This window comes from Nerophis ophidion, linkage group LG25, assembly GCF_033978795.1.
Source record: "Nerophis ophidion isolate RoL-2023_Sa linkage group LG25, RoL_Noph_v1.0, whole genome shotgun sequence".
In the NCBI taxonomy this organism is placed as follows: Eukaryota; Metazoa; Chordata; class Actinopteri; order Syngnathiformes; family Syngnathidae; genus Nerophis; species Nerophis ophidion.
In genome coordinates, this window is record NC_084635.1 from 35,949,223 (window position 1) to 35,969,955 (window position 20,733).

Consider the following 20,733-nt stretch of genomic DNA (forward strand, 5'->3'; position numbering starts at 1 on the left):
CGTTAAGCGTTTCAATTTGGACTGGCCGACATTCCCAAATAATTATTTTAGATCTTTAAGATATTTTTAAATGACCGCAAGTCTTGAACTACCGTATTTCCTTGAATTGCCGCCGGGTATGTAGTAGTATGCGCCTGCCTAGAGTTACTGCCGGGTCAAACTCGTTTCGCAAAATAATTAGCGCATGCTTAGCATTTAACGCCGGGTCAAACTCGTTTCGCAAAATATTATTTTTATTAGCGCATGCCTAGAATTTCTCCCGGGTCAAACTCGTCACATCACGAGTGACACTTGTCGTGGAAATTCCTTAAAGACGATCCTTTAGTGACGAATAGCTTTGAAATGATTTATTAAAGTAACAAACAATAACAAGCTTTGCAAAGCGAGACCAAACCAGAACGACACATCCGTTCGTTCCAGCTTGTTCTAACCCCTTTAGAATTTGACATGACAATTATATATTCTCAGAAGTCCCACCCTCCATGCTCATTTACATACAGTACACCAGTGGAATGTATACCCAAAGTCCTGTGAAGGGGAGAGGGTGTCGTTTACCCAGAGGAGGGGGGGTCACTCAGGACAGGGGAACAATTTAGCTCTGTTGGGGGTCAGGAAGAGGGAAAACACATGCCCAGGTCAACTATAGTCCACATGTTACATCAAAGACACAGGAGACAGAGCTTGATCAGACAATAGATCTCTTGCTAGGTGTCACATTCCTGAGCCCAATAAACAACTTTTGGCAACCCGTTCAAAGAACATCTTCAATTAAACGAGTACAAGTAATTCTGCTATCACACACTTCCCCTGTCATCATTTTCAAAATGCAGGAGTCTGATTTCAATCATTTGAAATCGCATAAAGGGAAGAAGATTAAAGTCCTACTGAAAGCCACTACTAGCCACCACACAGTCTTATAGTTTATATATCAATGATGAAATATTAACATTGCAACACATGACAATACGGACGCTTTACTTTACTGAATTGCAATTTTAAATTTCCCGGGAGTTTCGTCTTGAAAACGTCGTGTAATGATGACGTGTACGCAAGACGTCACAGGTTTTTAGGAAGTATGAGCGCTACGCACACACACAGCTAAAAGTCGTCTGCTTTAACGGCATAATTCCACAGTATTTTGGACATCTGTGTTGCTGAATCTTTTGCAATTTGTTCAATTAATAATGGAGAAGTCAAAGTAGCAAGACGGAGTTGGGAAGCTTTAGCCTTTAGCCACACAAACACACGGTGATTCCTTGTTTAAAATTCACGGAGTTGAAACTTTCCTATGGATCACAGCGGACATGGATCCCGACCACTTGTCAGCCAGCAGGTTTCGGTGAGAAAATTGTGGTAATAAGTCGCCTCTTACCGGATATCAGCTGAGCTTGTGCCGTCCATACAGCTGCCGTCGACTACCCTGAGACACTGACAGACACTTCCGACTATCAGGTACTGTTAAACTCACTAAAACACTAGCAACACAATAGAAAGATAAGGGATTTCCCAGAATTATCCTAGTAAATGTTTTTAAAAACATATGAATCCGCGACCCCGAAAGGGAATAAGCGGTAGAAAAAATGGATGGATGGATGAATCCGTCTCAATGCAACGCGATTGCAATCGCGTTTTTTTTTTTTTTTTCCTACTCCGTCGCTATCAATATCTTCAAACACGAATCTTTCATCCTTGCTCAAATTAATGGGGAAATTGTCGTTTTCTCGGTCCGAATAGCACTTTTTGTTGGAGGCTCCCATTAAAAACAATGTGAAGATGTGAGGAGTCATCAACATGTGACGTCATCGTCTGCAACTTCCGGTAGAGGCAGGACTTTTCTTCAGTTGCCAACTTTATCCTGGATGTTCTCTACTAAATCCTTGCAGCAAAAATATGGCAATATCGCGAAATTATCAAGTATGACACACAGAATGGACCTGCTATCCCCGTTTCATTCATTCATTCATTTTCTACCGCTTATTCCCTTTTGGGGTCGCGGGGGGCGCTGGCGCCTATCTCAGCTACAATCGGGCGGAAGGCGGGGTACACCCTGGACAAGTCGCCACTTCATCACAGGGCCAACACAGATAGACAGACAACATTCACACACTAGGGACCATTTAGTGTTGCCAATCAACCTATCCCCAGGTGCATGTCTTTGGAGGTGGGAGGAAGCCGGAGTACCCGGAGGGAACCCACGCATTCACGGGGAGAACATGCAAACTCCACACAGAAAGATCCCGAGCCGAGATTTGAACCCAGGACTGCAGGAACTTCGTATTGTGAGGCAGACGCACTAACCCCTCTTCCACCGTTAAGCCTGCTATCCCCGTTTAAATAAGAAAATCTAATTTCAGTAGGCCTTTAAGAGCTATTCAGTAGGATTTAAGGTCCAAGCTATTGAATATGCTAAAAAGAACAGTAAGCAGCTCTGTTTTATTAATATATCGTAGCTGCGTGTGTCAAATATGAGTCATTAAATGACTCCCACCTCCTGGTGGTAGAGGGCGCTAGTGATCCTTCTTGCGACTACTCTGCTGCAGAAGAAGTGACAACAAGCAGCAAGAGTGAGCAGCGATCCTTTATTTCTTTCCTCTCACTTGCACTTTTAACATGGAGGATTACATATCTAAAATAAAACAGTTTTCTAAACTGGACTTTCAATCGAAGAAGGAGGTAATAAAGGAAGATCTCCATCGAGACAGAGAGACTTTTAAAACTGAAGAACGATAAGGAAGACTCCTATAAACAAGTTATCGATGCTTTTGATCAGAAGGAGCTGCGCATGGACTTCATTTATAAGTAAAGGTAAGACCATAATAACGTTTATTTTTTAATTAATTGTGCCTTTCATCATGGTGTCCTTACATCACACTCAAATTTATGAGCGCAGGTCTAAATTTACCGCATGCCTTTGGTAAATGCCAGCGTGAGAAGAGGTTTTAAATTAATTAGCGCCCTGGTGGCAATTCAAGGAAATACGGTATACAAAGTATTTCAATGGTTGGAATCTGCGCTTTCGCATGAGATACTAGTTACTATGGTAATCTAATTAGTTACTATGGTCATCTAATTAGTTACTATGGTCATCTAATTAGTTACTATGGTCATCTAATTAGTTACTATGGTCATCTAATTAGTTACTATGGTCATCTAATTCGTTACTATGGTAATCTAATTAGTTACTATGGTCATCTAATTAGTTACTATGGTCATCTAATTAGTTACTATGGTCATCTAATTAGTTACTATGGTAATCTAATTAGTTACTATGGTCATCTAAGTCACAGCAGCTCAGACGAGGCACCGAGCAGTGTGGGTGGGGAGCTTTTAAACAGAGTCATGATCCGTGGTTTGTTATGTTCTGTTAGTTTTGGACTCCCTTAGTTCCTGTTTGTGCATCTCTGGGTTTGTTTTAGTTTCCATGGGGATTAATTGGGTTCACCTGCCTCTGGTTAGTGGTCGGCACACTCAGCTGCTGTCAACCACTAATCAGAGAGCTATTTATACACCAGTCTGGCTTCATTGTTTGCTTCATGCAACAAGTTACGTGACTATTCCTTGTCTTTTGCCTACGCTAAGTGGTAGCCTTAGCTTCAAGTGCGATCGGCTTGTTTTCTGTTTTGGCGGTTGTTCGAGTTTTTATAATAAACCATGTTCCTACCTGCACATCTTGTCCAGAGTGGGGAATGAACATTGCAGTAATTTGGCCCCCCCTGGCAAAATAATTGCCTAGGTCTAAGGTCTTAGACTTGTAATTGTAATTAAAACTTAATGTCATACCTGTAAATGAGACTAAGAAATGTGAAACAAGATATAACAACCGGACAGCAGTTGTCATAATCGGCTCTAAATATTTAAAATGTTGCAATAAAAAAATGAGATTTTATTACCAAAAACAACATCTAAGAAAAAAAGGACTGAATGTTGATATCGTTAAGTAAAAGTGAGTGGTACTCATCCCTAAATTAAAGATGGATAGGAGAACACATACAAGTGTGTAGATGACTACCATCAATTTTACATTGGAAAAAGTTCCACAGTGTAAAAAAAAAAAAGTCCAATCATTTGTCAAGTGTGTATTTTCATGCTGACATCTTTGCGAGCGTGACTATTTGATAGTGCAGAAATAGCAGTGTTTATCAAGCCTCGTTGATTTGTTTATGTGTGTTTGGCCAACTCCTCATGAATTCCTAATCAGCCTCTCAGTGTTTGCCTCTGCATCTCCGTGAGGCAGGTGCTGAAAGTTGGATAAGCTTGGTCAATGATTGAAGATGGCGAAGATGCGTAAGCCTCTTAAATTTTGTCCCAGAGGGACGGAAAAAAAATAAAAAATGTTTTCCATCAGAATGACAGTTTGGATAATCTGCTCTGGATTGCGACCAAAACATGACTACACAGGATTCAGAAAGATATTTTCGAGGCCCTCTGAAATCCAAACTTTCTGAAGCATGGATGAGGATTTCATGTCCAGCAACAGGTGTCCGAACTTTTTGACTTGGGGGCCGGGGGGCCTTATTTAGTGCCTTATTTATGTGGGCCTACCGAGGATGTCGTAGTGGTTTGTGCAGCCCTTTGAGACACTAGTGATTTAGGGCTATATAAGTAAACATTGATTGATTGATTGATATATATACACAGTATATATAGAGTGGGTAGGTACAGGCAGGCGTAGGGTGTGGTGATTGGCTCATGTGTTACCTAAGAGGTGTTTCCGTCTGTGGCGGCATGTTGATATGATTTCACTGCGCATATGTGTATATACATGTATATATATACATGTATATACATGTACATATATATACATGTATATACATGTATATATATGTATATATATGTATATATATGTATATGTATATATATGTATATATACATGTATATATGTACATGTATATACATGTATATATGTACATATATATGTACATGTGTGTATATATATATATATATATATAAAATGGATATATGACAAAATTCGGCTATTAAGAGTATGTGAAAGTTCGACTCCTATCTTTTTTACTTCTGCGAAGACCTCTTTAAAGTTTTGTAATGAATCAGAAACATGAAGCAGCTAAAATGCAGCACATACAGATAAAATGCATTTTTCCCATCATGCATTGCAGGTGATTTAAAGGATGTCATTTTGATTTATTGTTTGTGTTTGGACATGTTTTTTCTTTTATAACATCCACCAAGTGTAGTGAGCAGGTTGTGTTAAGTGTGACCGTGTGTGTTGACTTATTGTGTTTCTTGGTTGTGCGTCTTGCGTGGGAGCGGTTGTTTGGATTGGGTCATATATAAAAATCCTGTGCAGGCTTCAAAGTCCCACTCGTGGTCATTAACCATTGTCCGCCAAAAAAAAGCATCAATTCTCTTGTCGGACAGGTAAGATTAGGTGGCGGTTTGCGGTCCAGATGTCCTACTAACTGGTGACGTCTCGTATCGGCCAAACTGGACACGGCCCATGGGCCGTAGTTTGGACACCCTGCCCTATGAAGAAAATAAAAAAACATTACTTCAAATGCAAGTGTGTCGATGAATGATGTGATAAAAGTGCTGATTTGTCTTTTACTGTCAGTCCTGCTCCTACCACATCTGTTTGATCCCGGACATGATTGTCCTCACGGGACATTAACATCTTTAAAAAATCCCTCCGTCTGCGGCCATCTGCTTTTATGAGGCCATTGTACCTCCTCCATAGCCAACTTCTCCATTTGTCCTTATTACCGCCATAAAAATCCCGTATTTAAGAGAGGTTATAAAAGTTCCATTGCTGTTTGATGTCATCTGAGATCTGCTTGGCATGAAGAGCTCGCATGATGCAGTCCTTCATTTGCATACGCAGCCACTTAGCGTCGCACAGGCAAATGATCGCAATAATACATCCTTTTTACTTCTCTAATAATTGATATCGGTGAATGCGAGGTGGGAAAGGTGATTAGGGGTCATTTATGACTTATTACAGTAAATGTGTTGAAATTTCCTTTTTATAGTCATGGTAAGAACTCATAGCTTTGTTTCCTACGTGATTAGGCATCTTTTTGTTGCGGTAGGGGCGTGGCTAGGGGTGGTGTCAACATGACATCATACGGGACATAAGTTGCAGAGTTTCGTAAGAGGGCGGCCAAAAAATGTTTGCCTTTTTTATTTTTTTTTTATGAATACAACCCTGTTTCCATATGAGTTGGGAAATTGTGTTAGATGTAAATATAAACAGAATACAATGATTTGCAAATCCCTTTCAAGCCATATTCAGTTGAATATGCTACAAAGACAACATATTTGATGTTCAAACTCATAAGCTTTATTTTTTTTTTGCAAATCATTAACTTAGAATTTCATGGCTGCAACACGTGCCAAAGTAGTTGGGAAAGGGCATGTTCACCACTGTGTTACATCACCTTTTCTTTTAACAACACTCAATAAACGTTTGGGAACTGAGGAAACTAATTGTTGAAGCTTTGAAAGAGGAATTCTTTCCCATTCTTGTTTTATGTAGAGCAGGGGTGTCAAACTCAAATACAGAGTGGGCCAAAATTCTAAACTGAATAAAGCTGCGGGCCAAAGTTGAACAACTTAACCTTGTAATAGGGACCCAAACAAGTTTTGCATTGAATATTGAACAAGCAAGGCTTATATAACTTTATAGTGACATGCAAAATCGAATTTTGTTGGTAGCGGGGGTGTATATTTTAGCGTCCCGGAAGAGTTAGTGCTGCAAGGGGGTCTGGGTATTTGTTCTGTTGTGTTTATGTTGTGTTACGGTGCGGATGTTCTCCCGAAATTCTTGTTTGGTGTGGGTTCACAGTGTGGTGTAACAGTGTTAAAGTTGTTTATACGGCCACCCTCAGTGTGACCTGTATGGCTGTTGACCAAATATGCCTTGCATTCACTTGTATGTGTGTAGAAACCACATATATTACGTGACTGGGCCGGCACACTGTTTGTAAGGAGGAAAAGCGGACGTGACGACAGGTTGTAAAGGATGCTAAACGCAGTTCCATTAAGGCACGCCCCCAATATTGTTGTCCGGGTAGAAATTCGGGAGAAGGGTTGCCCCGGGAGATTTTCGGGGTGGGGCATTGAAATTCGGGATTCTCCTGGAAAAATCGGGAGGGTTGGCAAGTATGAGAATTAGCGTTGAATGCGGTAATGCAGCGGCACCACCACTGTATAATACCGGCGGGCCAGCTCTAATGTTAATTTATTATTGCCTCAAGGGCCAAATTAAATTACACGGCGGGCCAAATTTGGCCCGCGGGCCGGAGTTTGACACCCATGATGTAGAGCTTCAGTCGTTCAACAGTCCGGGGTCTCCGCTGTCATATTTTACGCTTCGTAATGCGCCACACATTTTCCATGGGAGACAGTTCTGGACTGCAGGCGGGCCTGGAAAGTACCTGCACTCTTTTACTACGAAGCCACGCTGTTGTAACACGTGCTGAATGTGGCTTGGCATTGTCTTGCTGAAATAAGCAGGGGCGTCCATGCAAAAGACAGCGCTTAGATGGCAGCATATGTTGTTTCAAAAGCTGTATGTACATTTCAGCATTAATGGTGCCTTCACAGATGAGTAAGTTACCCATGCCTTGGGCACTAATGCACCCCCATACCATCACACATGCTGGCTTTTACACTTTGCGCCTATAACAGTCTGGATGGTTCGCTTCCCCTTTGGACCGGATGACACAATGTGGAATATTTCCAAAAACAATTTGAAATGTGGTCTCGTCAGACCACAGAACACTTTTCCACTTTGCATCAGTCCATCTTAGATGATCTCGGGCCCTGCTTAGCCGGTGGCGTTTCTGGATGTTGTTGATAAATGGCTTTCGCTTTGCATAGTAGAGCTTTAACTTGCACTTACAGATGTAGCGACCAACTGTAGTTACTGACAGTGGTTTTCTGAAGTGTTCCTGAGCCCATGTGGTGATATCCTTTAGAGATTGATGTCCGTTTTTGATACAGTGCCGTCTGAGGGATGGAAGTTCACGGTCATTCAATGTTGGTTTCTGCCCATGCCGCTTACGTGGAGTGATTTTTTTTTTTCAGATTCTCTGAACCTTTTGATGGTATTATGGAGCGTAGATGTTGAAATCCCTAAATGTCTTGCAATTGCACTTAGAGAAAGGTTGTTCTTAAACTGTTTGACTATTTGCTCACGCAGTTGTGGACAAAGGGGTGTACCTCACCCCATCCTTTCTTGTGAAAGACTGAGCATTTTTTGGGAAGCTGTTTTTATACCCAATCATGGCACCCACCTGTTCCCAATTAGCCTGCACACCTGTGGGATGTTCCAAATAAGTGTTTGATGAGCATTCCTTAACTTTATCAGTATTTATTGCCACCTTTCCACAACTTCTTCGTCACGTGTTGCTGGTATCAAATTCTAAAGTTGATTATTAGCCCCCAAAAAAATGTTTATGAGTTTGAACATCAAATATGTTGTCTTTGTAGCATATTCAACTGAATATGGCTTGAAAAGGATTTGCAAATCATTGTATTCTGTTTATATTTACATCTAACACAATTTCCCAACTCATATGGAAACGGGGTTTGTAGATTCCTGTCACCAAATGACAATTACCTGCCAAAAAAACAAAAAAAACCCCTCACAGATCTTATTAAATCTTGGCAACTACTTCCTGGAACATCTGTGTGACAAACTCCATCTTGCTCCCCCGGAACAAGTCACTTCAACGCTGGCGTTCAAGGCTTTGTGTAATTGGAACAAACACGCCACTCTTTTTCTTTAACTGTTGCACCCTTTGTCGGTTGTTTATTTGAGCGTAACGCATAGCTGATTCCTGCCATTCGTGCGGTCTCTCTTAATAAAGACTTCCTCTTGGGAAAACACAAATGAGGGGTTTGACCGCTCAGACATACCAACTTACAGATGGATCCCCGAGGTATACCCTACACAACTTCTCTTTGACGGAATCCAGCCAACCGCGAATTTGTGAATTTTATGCTGGGAGTGAGGAGGGAAATCCCGAGGGGACGACCTTTTGAAATTGGTATGAAGAAATAATACCACGTAACATCGAGTTCCAATCAAAAATGCACTCACAAACTAGGAGAAACAACATTTATATCGTCAAGTGTGTCTGTAAAAGTGTTGCCATGTCAGCCTACAAGAAATCCACTTCCAACTAACGTCAACATGTTGCGGTACTTTGTACACCAGTAGCGCTGTTATAACTTCATAAGTAGTGATGGGGACCGAATCCGGTACTTTTTTGGCACGGACCAAATCACAGAAAATACAACCGTGCCATGTCACGGTGCCCAGGTTTCTTTTCAGCTCCCCCTGACGATGTCACCGAGGGTGTATTTTGCTTGTTTTGAATTTGTATTATAGTATCAATATGCTCCTTAAAGTTAAGGTTTTTTGTGTGATTTCTGATCGTTTGTGAGGGCACCAATGTGACTTCTGTGCGTGTGTGATCGTTAAAATTAAGTTTTTTGTGTGATTTCAGATTTTTTTTTGGGAGGGCATGGAGTTGACTTCTGTGTGTGCCTGATCGTTTAAGTTGTGGGTTTTTTGGATTTCTGATCAGTTGTGAGGGCACCGATGTGACTTCTGTGCGTGTGTGCTCATTAAAGTTACATTTTTTGTGTGATTTTTGATCGGTTGTGAGGGCGCCAATGTGACTTCTGTGCTTGCGTGATCGTTAAAGTTGTGGGTTTTTTGTAATTTCTCACCGTTTGTGAGGGCACCAATGTGACTTCTGTGCGTGCGTGCTTGTTAAAGTTAAGTTTTTTGTGTGATTTCTGATTTTTTGGGGAGGGAACCGTATGTGACTTCTGTGCGTACGTGATCGTTAAAGTTGTGTGTTTTTGGTGATTTCTGATCATTTGTGAGGGCACCGATGTGACTTCTGTGCATGTGTGCTCGTTAAAGTTAATTTTTTTGTGTGATTTCTGATTATTTGTGAGGACACTGATGTGACTTCAGTGCTTGCATGATCGTTAAAGTTAAGCTTCTTTGTGATTTCTTCTCATTTGTGAGGGCACCAATGTAACTTCTTTGCGCGTGTGCTCGTTAAAGTTAAGGTTTTTGTGTGATTTCCGATCATTTGTGAGGGCACTAATGTGACTTCTGTGCGTGGATGTTAAAATTACGTTTTTTTGTGTGATTTATGATCATATGGGAGAACACCAATGTGACTTCCGTGCGTGCTCTTTAAAGTTAACGGTTTTTGGGATTTCTTATTATTTGTGAAGGCACCGAGGTGACTTCGGTGCGTGCTCATTAAAGTTAAGGGTTTTTGTGTTTTAATAAAGTTAAATACAAATAATGCAACAAGAGAAGTATCCAACACATATTAAATCTGTACAGCAGATATTATCAGCTACATAACAGGTGTCAATCTCAAGGCCCGGGGGCCAAATCCGGCCCACCACATTATTATATATTTCAAAAAATTATATATAATATATATATATATATATATATATATATATATATATATATATATATATATATAATTTTGTGTGTGTGTATATATGTATGTTCATGTTTTTAGTTGCATTACAGAAAATAAAGGACTTTATCACAATGTTGTAATTTTCTGAGACATATATATATATATATATATATATATATATATATATATATATATATATATATATATATATATATGTGTGTTTCAGAAAATTACAACATTGTGATAAAGTCCTTTATTTTATATATATATATATAAATATATATACATGTCTCAGAAAATTACAACATTGTGATAAAGTCCTTTATTTTCTTTATTGCAACTAAAAACATTTCTTTATTGCAACTAAAAACATGAACATGTCATACATTCTGGATTCATTACACAACTGAAATATTGCAAGCCTTTTATTATTTTAATATTGCTGATTATGGCATACAGCTTAAGAAAACTCAAAAATCCAAACTTAAAAAATTTGGATATTTCCTCAGACTAAGTAAAAAAAAAAAAGATTTATAACAGCAAAACAAAATCAAACATTTGAAAATGTCAATTAATGCACTCAGTACTTGGTTGGGGATCCTTTTGCATGGATTACTGCATCAATGCAGTGTGGAATGGAGGCAATCAGCCTGTGGCATTGCTGAGCTGTTATGGATGCCCAGGATGCTTCAATAGCAGCCTTCAGCTCATTTGCATTATTGGGTCTGGTGTCTTTCAGCTTCTTCTTCACAATACCCCACAAATTCTCTATGGGGTTTAGGTCAGGGGAGTTGGCAGGCCAATGGAGGACAGTAATGCCATGGTCAGTACACCAGTTACTGCTGGTTTTGGCACTGTGGGCCGGTGCCACATCATGCTGGAAAATTTAATCATCATCTCCATAGAGCTTTACAACAGATGGAAGCATGTACACAGCTGCATTGACTCTGGACTTGATGAAACACAGTGGACCAAAACCAGCAGCTGACATGGCTCCCCAAACCATTGCTGACTGAGTTAACTTCCGTTGTCTAGAATTCAGGAGTGGCTTGACCATGGGAATGCGGCTATCTGTTGTAAAACTCTATGGAGGTGATTTCATTTTCCAGCATGATCTGGCACCTGCCCACAGTGCCAGAACCAGCAGTAACTGGTCCCTTCAGGACAATTTGTGGCCACTCTGCTTGCACACATGAAAGTGCATTTGTTCAAAACATTTTCGCGTCCCCTTCATCCAAAAAATGTACGGCTGGCTGTGAAAATAGGGAACTCTGGCGCGTATTTTTTGACCTCGGTACGGAGCCCGAGGACCGCGGTCTCCATGGTGACAAGAAAAAAAAAAAATCAGGTATCACCTTCTGGTCCACTAACCACAGGACCACTTTGTTTCTCAGGCTGCCAACCATGGAGATTGTATGTCGCCTTCCTTCTTTAGTTCCCAGATCCCTCACATTTTGATGGAACACCTCTGGGGGTGTCGGGGGTACATGACTAACAGAATGTTGGAAAAAAGAGAGAGAATTATTATCACGCCTAAAATGGCTTCTTCAGGGGTGTCCAAAGTGCGGCCCTGGAGGCCATTTTTTTTAAAGGCCCGCGGCCCATTTAAAAGGAATATTAACGAAAAGAAAAAAAAAAGATTAAAAAAGTAATTAATTATACGTGCATATTTTTGTAGTCATGACAAAGGGAATAAGCGGTAGAAAAATGGATGGATGGATGACTTGGTTCTTATGCATTCTAACAATTAGCATGCTAACATTAGCTTTGCACTGTACTCATAGCATGCTTTTTTATAGCCAATTTTGCTGTCGAACACCTCAGATTTGTATAAATTGGTACTTTATATTAGTTAACTATTAGCATGCTAATAGTTAACATGCTAACTGTTTGTACGATTTGTAATCATGTGACTTGGTACTCGTGCATTCTCTCAGTTAGCATGCAAACACTAGCATTCATTCCGCTTACTAATATTAGCATGCTGTTTTTTATAGCTAATTTTGCAACGAAACACCTCAGAGTCGTATAACTTGGTACTTTATATATGCTAACTGTTAGCATGCTAACATTCGCATGCTATCTTTTTTAGCTAATTATACGTGCATATGCTTTTTCATCATACGACTTGGTACTTGACACATTCTAACAGTGCTAACATTAGCATTCCACCGTACTAATACTAGCATGCTAATTTTCGTAGCCAATTTTGCAGTCGAACACCTCGGAGTTGTATAACTTGGAACTTTATATATGCTAACTGTTCGCATGCTAACTTATTATACATGCTTTCTTTTTGTAATTATATGACTTCATGCTTGCACATTCTAACAGTTAGCATGCTAACATTAGATTTCCACTGCACTTATATTAGCATGCTAATTTTTACAGCCAATTTTGCAGTCGAACACCTCAGAGTTGTATAACTCCCAACTTTGCTAAAAGTTCACATGCTAACTAATTGTTATCAATGCTAATGTTAGCGTTGTTTCTTTTCCGGCAAAATTGTATATTGTATTAATTTTTGTGTTTACAAAATGTGTTTATAAAATTGTGAAATTGTTTGTGTGCCCAGCTACACTCTGCGCGTGGTGGGCAACGGCGTGAAGGCGCAGGCCGCCAACCCCGAGGTGAAAGTGAGAGGAGACGACGCCGTGATCCACCAGATCATTGACAAACTCAAGCACATCAACCAGGTGAGCCTCGCCACTTCCTGTGTGCTAAAACGCGCGCAAACCTCATCCGAACGTGTGCAAAGTGGATTGCGCCTCGTTAGTGAGCAGGATAAGGAGCGCCGTCTGTCCTCAGAAAATATGCCCACACATATGTTTATTCTGCCCTCGCAGTTTGATTTATCAAGAAAGTAAGGTCCGTAATATCATCAAAAGGCACCTTGGATCCGTCAAGCGGTACTGCATCAAAAAGCGACATAGGTGTGTAAAGGATATCACCACATGGGCTCAGGAACACTTCAGAAAAACAGTCAGTAACTACAGTTGGTCGCTACATCTGTAAGTGCAAGTTTAAACTCTACTATGCAAAGCCAAAGCAATTTATCTACAACACCCAGAAACGGTATGGGGGTTATTAGTGCCCAAGGCATGGGTAACTTACACATCGGTGAAGGCACCATTAACGCTGAAAGGTACATACAGGTTTTGGAGCAACATATGTTGTCATCCAAGCAACGTTATCATAGACGCCCCTGCTTATTTCAGTGCCAAATCTGTTACAACAGCGTGGCTTGATAGTAAAAGAGTGCAGGTACTGGATGTGCCTCATTGGGATTCCGTGCGTGTCTTCTTCTTTTATTGTCAAGCATCCTAAAGATGCCTGAATGCTCCTTTTAGTCTTAAATTACAATTGTGTGAAAAAGTCATGACTTAAAAATTGCTTCACAAGCGTCAATTTTCGAAAGGGAGGAAATGTGAAACTACTTCACGGAGTCACACTTGAAGACCTTTTGTTGCTTTCCTCCCATTTAAAGTCTTGCTGCAGTGTTTTCTGAATCACGCACACTCACTAAGTCGCACATTTCTTGCAGAATCACTTACTTCCTCTCCATTGGGGGAGCGCTAAAGATGAGCCTGAGCACTCCACACCCCAGCAGCATAATTACCTGAGCACTCCACACCCCAGCAGCATAATTACCTGAGCAGCATAATTACCTGAGCAGCAGGTTGCGTGATCACATCTGTTAGTGTCAGGCTTAGTTAGTTAGCACAACAACAACAACAACCCTGCGACGTTCCAACAGGTTGTCTTTTTAACGGCTTTTTTCAGCTGAAAGATGGGAACCGATTGCAAAATTGCCTTCAGGTGTGCACCGCCCAACAGGACTGGAGTCACACTGTCTGAAAAGGCAAAAAGAGCCATAAGTCAAAGGAAACATATTTGAATGCACTTTTCTAGTTGATTGTTTTTTTGAAGTAGTTTAGGTGAACACACATCAGCTACAGGAGGGCTGTTTTATTCACAAAATCATTTGTTAATGTTTTTTTTTAATATATATATATGTATGTGTGTGTGTGTGCGTGTGTGTGTATATATACATTATGCATATATGTATATGTATACAGTAATTGTATGTGTATATACACACACATATATAAGTATGTATGTATATATACAGACATATTTATGTTTATATACCCACATGTATAAACAGTATATATATATATATATATATATATATATATATATATATATGTAGGTGTAGGTGTGGGAAAAATCACAAGACTACTTCATCTCTACAGAAGTGTTTCATGAGGGGTTCCCTCAATCATCAGGAGATTTTAATGGAAGCATTCACATACAATGGTTTATATAGAGCACAGAGTGGGTGGGTACAGGCAGGTGTAGGGGCGTGGTGATTGGCTCATGTGTTACCTAGGAGGTGTTTCCGTCTGTGACGGCATGTTGAAATGATTTCACTGCGCTTGTTGAGGGATGACAGATCTGGATGATATATAATAAACAGTTTCTCTTTTAAGCATAGGTTGCATCTTTTATTACCACTGTTGTAAGGTGTGCTGGATGCAAGAATTTGCCATGTTATTGAATATTCAACATTAATGTCTTTGAGGTTCCAAATGTGTTTGCTGAGTTCTGTAGAATTCCGCAAAGTCTGGTTTCTAAAGGAGGCCTTGTGATTATTCCATCTTGTTTTGAACGCTCCTTCGGTTAATCCTACGTACGTGTCAGATGTGTTAATGTCCTTGCGTGTTACCATATATATATATATATATATATATATATATATATATATATATATATATATATATATATATATATATATGTATACATATATGTATGAATGAATCAATCAATGTTTACTTATATAGCCCTAAATCACTAGTGTCTCAAAGGGCTGCACAAACCACTACGACAGCCTTGGTAGGCCCACATAAGGGCAAAGAAAACTCACAACAAGTGGGACGTGTCACGTGCCGGTCGCATTTTAATGCGGGATCGTTCCTCAAACACAAACATAGACACTCCGGACAACAACGTAAAGGTGAGAATGATTTGATAACAAAAACACTCGTACAAAAACAGACGGGTGGCGAAAGCACAGAAGCTAATGCTAACACTAGCACAGGATCAGGTAACAAGAAATCTAGTAAATACCAACGAAACAGTTGCATACCGCAAACAAGGGACCAAGACCGACTGACGGGACAAGGCAGGCTTGAATAAGAAAGCAATGAACAAAAACAGGTGTTCGTCTGGAACCCGCAGCAGGTGAAATTAATACGTTACCATGGTGACCAAACTAACTCACAAAGGTAGACAAACAACAAGGAGTCCAAACTAACAGAAAATAACTAAACTAAACGTGATCCAGACTACGGATCATGACAGGATGTCGGTGACAATGATGACTATCAGAACCTTGGAGAGGACGAAAGCTATATATATATATATATATATATATATATATATATATATATATACACACATTTTTATGTATATATACACATGTATACAGAGTATATATAGGGGTGGGCAAATTAATGCGTTAATTACGAGTTAACTCATCAATCTATTAACGCCGACAATTATTTTATCGCACATTTGCGTATGTTGTTTACATGCTTTTATTTTGTTAGCGCCTTTTCTTAACAAGATGGCATCTCCCGGATGTACTTCGGCGTGGAGGGGCTCTTGGTAAAGATGGAACATTTGGCAAAAATAGCGGACAATTCTGCAAATGTCCTGGCTGGCTTACAGCGTGGTCACTCCGGGATCACTTACGACCGCCAGACAATTCTGGATGTGGATAGATCGGGCCGTTTTGGACTGAATGAGGCGTGCTTGCTAGAGCGGCTAGCTAGCATGGGAATACTTTGCCGGCTACATCCAGCGGCCTGTGAAGCAGCGGAGTATATGTGTTGTCTGTCTATTTATGAATAATGCAGACCAGGAGTGTTGGCTGAGTTCTTAACGTTTGCTTTCAGAGCGTGCATATCACAACATACAAGATGCCGTCATGGCGACACAACCTATACATGCTCCTCACTCCTGTTGCATGCTGGGTAGGGTAGTTCTTTTTTTCCCTGGCTCATAACATCACAATATAGTACCATGTATATGATGCCTTCAGTTTATCAAAGCACCAAGCAAACAATCGGAAAATTCCCATCATATCAATTCCTAGATATGGTCATAATTATTTTAAGTGCACTACGCAGAATAAACACAACATTATTAATATTGCTAGTAAGGATAATTTGATCAAAAATTCCCTAAAACAGCCCACTACCTATAGTATAGTTTTTTTAAACATAAGATCCCTGATAAAAAAAAATGTTTCTGCTCTTACCTCAGAAATTGCCTGTTCAGATGTTATGATTGTGGCTCAGAGATTTGTATGTAGATTGTATTTATTTTCCATAACAAACAGGATAACTTAAATACCCTGGCAGTGGCAATAAGCTTAAATGTTTGTATTTACATTTTTGGAGTTGATTTTCATCAAATATGCTATTTAACTGCTACTGTTTAACAAGGACTGATTTAAATTGTGTTTGCACAACAAATGTTTTGGCGCTTTTGTTCATGTGGGAGAATATTCCAATAAAGGTGCACTACACACTACTTTTGAATTCATTATTGGGCTTTGTGTGTACAATGCAGTTCATTGCGATTAATCGGAGAAATAGTGCGATTAACTTCGATTAAAATTTTTAATCGTTGCCCAGCCCTAGTATATATATATATATATATATATATATATATATATATATATATATATATATATATATATATACACATGTATATAGAGTATATATAGGTAGAGCCCTTGTTTAAGATAGAAGCAGCATGCACTGTATCTTCAAAATGAAACATGTCAACGTGCTTAAGGTTATTACAGCAAGATGCTATGCAGCTGTCACTCCTATTTTCATGATCCCCGGGTCAATTTGCAGTGCGTAGTGTCGGACTTGCCCCCCCCGCCCCAACATCGGCCTTCCAATATTTGTATTCGTCTCTGCTGGTTGAGTCCGAAGGCGATCAGTGGAACACCAACCAGACTATCTGGACAACCTGCTATTTGCTCCAGAGTGACTGTCTGAAGTGTTTGTTTCAAAGACTTTAAAGACTTTCTTTTTTTGTTGTTGATTCCAATGGATTAAACACTTGAAGTTTCAAGCTCTGCCCCGCCGGTGCCTCTGGTCATGTTTGCTTTGATCAGTATCAGCGTGGAACCTCAACTTCTCTGCCACTTTGCAACAAGCCGTGTCTCGCCCAAGGACTTGCAACTTTGGGGTTTGGCGCTGATTCAACATGCAAATAAACCACCGTCGTTAATTGTCCCAACATTTGGAGGACTCTCCAGCCTGCCCGCACTTCACCGCCGGGGTCAAGGCAGACCTTTAAAGCCCAGTTCTTTGCCGTGTTGTCTGCCTCATTTTATAATTGATTTGCATGGAATAATTCCGCCCCTGCGGATCAGACAAACCTACTTTACAACAAAGTTATGTCATCCTACTTCAGCCCGCTAGTAAAGCATCTTCTTAAAGTCTCAAAGTGCACGTAGAGGAGTGGTGCTGCCACTTCAAAAAAGTTTCTTTTTTTTTTTACTACGCCATGTTAAAGTGGAGCAGAATTTAATGAGAGACAATGACTGTGGTAAATATTCCCATTCCGCCACACATGAGTTTCCCCTGAAATATGCATTACACACGCTGTCCTATTTTTCCCGTGCTGTCGTAATATTTACGAGGCTCTTGATCTTTGGGCAGTTTTTTCTTGCGTGCATAATCGCGGCCGTTGCGTCCTCTGGAAGCGTGCAGGTCAAAAAATCTTTAACCTTTAGACCAGTGTCCTCAAACTTGTTTTGTCATTCCCCACTTTGGACGAGGGGGAGTTTCAAGCCCCACCTGCCCCCATCGCCCCAACAGAAGCTTCACATTTTCACATTTATTGAACATCAAGTAACATCAAGTTGTATACATTTAAACTCAATAACATACAATAAAATCAAGTTCAATAATAAATAAAGTAACTGTGCAGCTGTGGTATAACTTGCATCAAGTTCATGATAAATCAAATAACTTGCATCAAGTTCAATAATAAATAAAACAAAAGTGTTATAACTGGCATAAAGTTCCATAATAAATCAAATAAAAGTGTTAGAACTTGCATCAAGTTCAATAATAAATCAAATAACTTGCATCAAGTTCAATAATAATCAAATAACTTGCATCAAGTTCAATAATAAATCAAATAACTTGCATCAAGTTCAATAATAAATAAAACAAAAGTGTTATAACTGGCATAAAGTTCCATAATAAATCAAATAAAAGTGTTAGAACTTGCATCAAGTTCAATGATAAATCAAATAACTTGCATCAAGTTCAATAATAAATAAAACAAAAGTGTTATAACTGGCATAAAGTTCCATAATAAATCAAATAAAAGTGTTAGAACTTGCATCAAGTTCAATAATAAATCAAATAACTTGCATCAAGTTCAATAATAAATCAAATAACTTGCATCAAGTTCAATAATAAATCAAATAACTTGCATCAAGTTCAATAATAAATAAAACAAAAGTGTTATAACTGGCATAAAGTTCCATAATAAATCAAATAAAAGTGTTAGAACTTGCATCTAGTTCAATTATAAATCAAATAACTTGCATCAAGTTCAATAATAAATAAAATAAAAGTCCGTCTTTGCAAAAAAAAAAAGGAGGAGCTACGCATTTGCAAATCCTCGCACAGTGACTCGCCATTCACAAAGCGGGCGTATGCGATGAACAGGCAGTCTTTATTGCTGTGAGTAGCTTGGTCCACTTGTAAAACAAACGACTTTCTTTTAATTTGTCTACGAGTTATTCCTCAAGATCACTTGCAATGCCGCATATACGTCTCGCAACTGTGTCGTTTGACAGTGGGACAGCTTGTGTGTATAGAAAATGAAAGCATAGTAAAAAAAAAAATCTAATAATATAATTAAAGAAAAAAATGTGAATTGAAATTTCCTCCTGTTCCTGGCGCCCCACCTGTCATGTCTCTATTCCCCACCAGGGGGCCGGCCCCACACTTTGAGAAACGCTGCTTTAGACTAAAAGCAAAAATACAACAAAACACCTTGAAGTATATGGCATGGGAAATAAACAAGAGTCTGAAAACATAGCTGGAACATAAGGATTTAAGAGAACGCAACAAAAATCCTGCAAGGACTTCCAGGTTGGTTTATATATAAAGGTGCTTGATTAGTGGCGGCAGCAGGTGGGGACACAAATCCAAAAACAACTGGTGTGTGTGATCAGCGCTCCTAAGAAGAACGTAAACACAGGAAGCAGGGCTCGCACTGAAAATAAACTCAAAACCAAAAGGGTAACTGTTTTGTAAAGAATGTTAAAGTTCCAGTATGGTTACTTTAATATTTAAAGTATGACTACCTTGACATTTGAGTACTCTTTGAAGTTTCATGATGAAAATAAGTTAAAGCGAAAGTACCAATTATTGTCACCAACACACTAGGTGTGGCAAAATTGTTCTCCGCATTTGACCCATCACCCTTGATCACCCCTCGGGAGGTGAGGGGAGCAGTGAGCAGCAGCGGTGGCCACGCCTGCGAATCTTTTTTGGCGATTTAACCCCCAATTCCAAGCCTTGATGCTGAGTGCCAAGCAGGGAGGTAATGACTCCCATTTTTATAGTCTTTGGTATGACTCGGCCGGCGTTTGAACTCGCAACCTACCTATCTCAGGGCGGACACTCTAACCACTAAGCCACTGAGTAAGTCATACGCGTAGATTGCCATCAGATTGCAGTCTACACGTATCTCTTATGTGTGACTGCCATCATATTGCAGTCTACACGTATCTCTTATGTGTGACTGCCATCAGATTGCAGTCTACACGTATCTCTTATGTGTGACTGCCATCACATTGCCGTCTTCACGCATCTCTTATGTGTGACTGACATCATATTGCCGTTGACACATATCTCTTATGTGTGACTGCCATCATATTGCAGTCTACACGTATCTCTTATGTGTGACTGCTATCACATTGCCGTCTAGACGCATCTCTTATGTGTGACTGACATCATATTGCAGTCGACACTTATCTCTTATGTGTGACTGCCATCATTGTCACGCCCAGGAAATTTTGTTTTGGTCATGTTATGTTTTGTTTTTTGGACACTCAGTTCCTGTTTTGCCCTTCCTGGTTTGTGTTGCTACCATGACAACTCATTCATTTTCACCTGGCCCTCATGTCACGCCCCTGTCCTCAGCCCTCACACCTGTTTGTTAATATTCATAGCCTATTATTTAAGCCACAGTTACC

The 20,733-nt window shown here is 39.8% G+C and overlaps 1 protein-coding gene across 1 annotated transcript in view; it reads left to right on the forward strand.

Moving 5' to 3' along the window:
• The window catches only part of gpc5a (glypican 5a), a 316,105-nt gene that overhangs the window by 157,464 nt on the left and 137,908 nt on the right, over positions 1–20,733 (forward strand). Inside the window, 1 exon segment of the mRNA XM_061887058.1 lies at positions 13,000–13,120. Within this exon segment, the coding sequence (XP_061743042.1) occupies positions 13,000–13,120 (121 nt within the window).